Raw genomic sequence first — 1,141 nt, forward strand, 5'->3', positions numbered from 1 at the left:
CCGCACGGCAGCCAGACGCCGCCAGCACCCGCGACCCCCGCCCCGTCCCTCCAGGGAGAGGGACCGTCCCCCAACCACGTCCCACACAAAGCGACTGAAGCACACACATGGGGTTCTTTCTTTCGTTCGCGTTTATTGCTTTGACCAAAAGGGGTTCCTTGCCCCACTTTTCTGGACCGTCAAGGACTTTGCCCAAGGCACCAGCCGGGCCGGGGCTGCCCCAGCGGTGAGCAGGCCTGACTGGCCAGCCGGGGCCCGAGACCCCGGCTCACGTTGGGCAGCTAGTCCCAGGCCGGGGCCACCTGGGAGATGGTCGTAGCCCCGAAGAAGCCGCTGAGCAGCGCGTTGTTGTGGACGGCCATGTCCACGAGCTCCGGGGTGATGCGCCTCCCGCCGCTGTTCCGGGCCTCGTTGCCTGCCAGCTCCAGGACCGTGGCCGTCAGGTACTGGATGACGGCCGCTAGGAAGACCGGTGCGGACGAGCCCAGGCGCCGGGCGTAGTGGCCCTCCCTCAGCAGGCGCTCCATGTGGCTCACGGAGAACGACAGCTCGGCTCCGGCAGTGCGGGAGCGGGTCCGCCTCTGGCCCCTGGACGACCCTCGACGGCTCCTTTTCCCCGGCATGCTGGGCCTTGACTGCGCTTTCTCCGACGGGTCTAGCTCTGCGGTGCGGTGCGGTGCGGTGCAGTGCGCCAGCTGGGCCCAACGTCTCCAACCAGCCGGTCGTCGGGCCCCTGAGCCGCCGTCTCCTAGCGACCACGGACCGACCCCCTTCATTGGTCCGGGGACACACTTCGTGACACGTAGATCCGGTGAGGTCACCGCTTTCCCATCAGCCCCTGCTGGGAGCCTGGGCCTGCCAAGAAACGGCGCCGGCAGGAGCCTGCTCACCCTGCCCTCCTGCAACCTCTCTTGGAGGGAATGCTCACTTTCCCGCCCCACGGGGACGTTGTACAGGAAAAAAAAAAAAAAAAAAAAAAACCAGACGTGGAGGGTCCGGTGGTACCGAGCAGACACTCGAGGTGTCGGGCGAGCAACACGACTCTCTAGTTCCAAAACGTGGGCACCACCCCAAAAAGAGACCCCTGCACCTGTCAGGCAGTCACTCCCCCCACGGCATCTCCATCCCTCCCCACCCCTCC

At 66.0% G+C, this 1,141-nt stretch overlaps 1 protein-coding gene across 1 annotated transcript; it reads right to left on the minus strand.

The window, feature by feature from the left end:
* Window positions 1–225: 225 nt before the first annotated feature.
* On the minus strand, window positions 226–623 carry LOC123323406 (histone H2A-Bbd type 2/3-like). Its single transcript, XM_044911860.1, has one exon. The coding sequence runs from the start codon at window positions 621–623 to the stop codon at window positions 282–284; it is 342 nt and encodes a 113-aa protein (XP_044767795.1). The 3' UTR covers window positions 226–281.
* Window positions 624–1,141: the final 518 nt, after the last annotated feature.

This window comes from Neomonachus schauinslandi, chromosome X (genome assembly GCF_002201575.2).
Source record: "Neomonachus schauinslandi chromosome X, ASM220157v2, whole genome shotgun sequence".
NCBI classification, from domain to species: Eukaryota; Metazoa; Chordata; class Mammalia; order Carnivora; family Phocidae; genus Neomonachus; species Neomonachus schauinslandi.

Bases quoted from the DNA above. Each gene is read 5' to 3' on its own strand.
- LOC123323406 (XM_044911860.1), bottom strand. From the start codon at position 623: ATGCCGGGGAAAAGGAGCCGTCGAGGGTCGTCCAGGGGCCAGAGGCGG.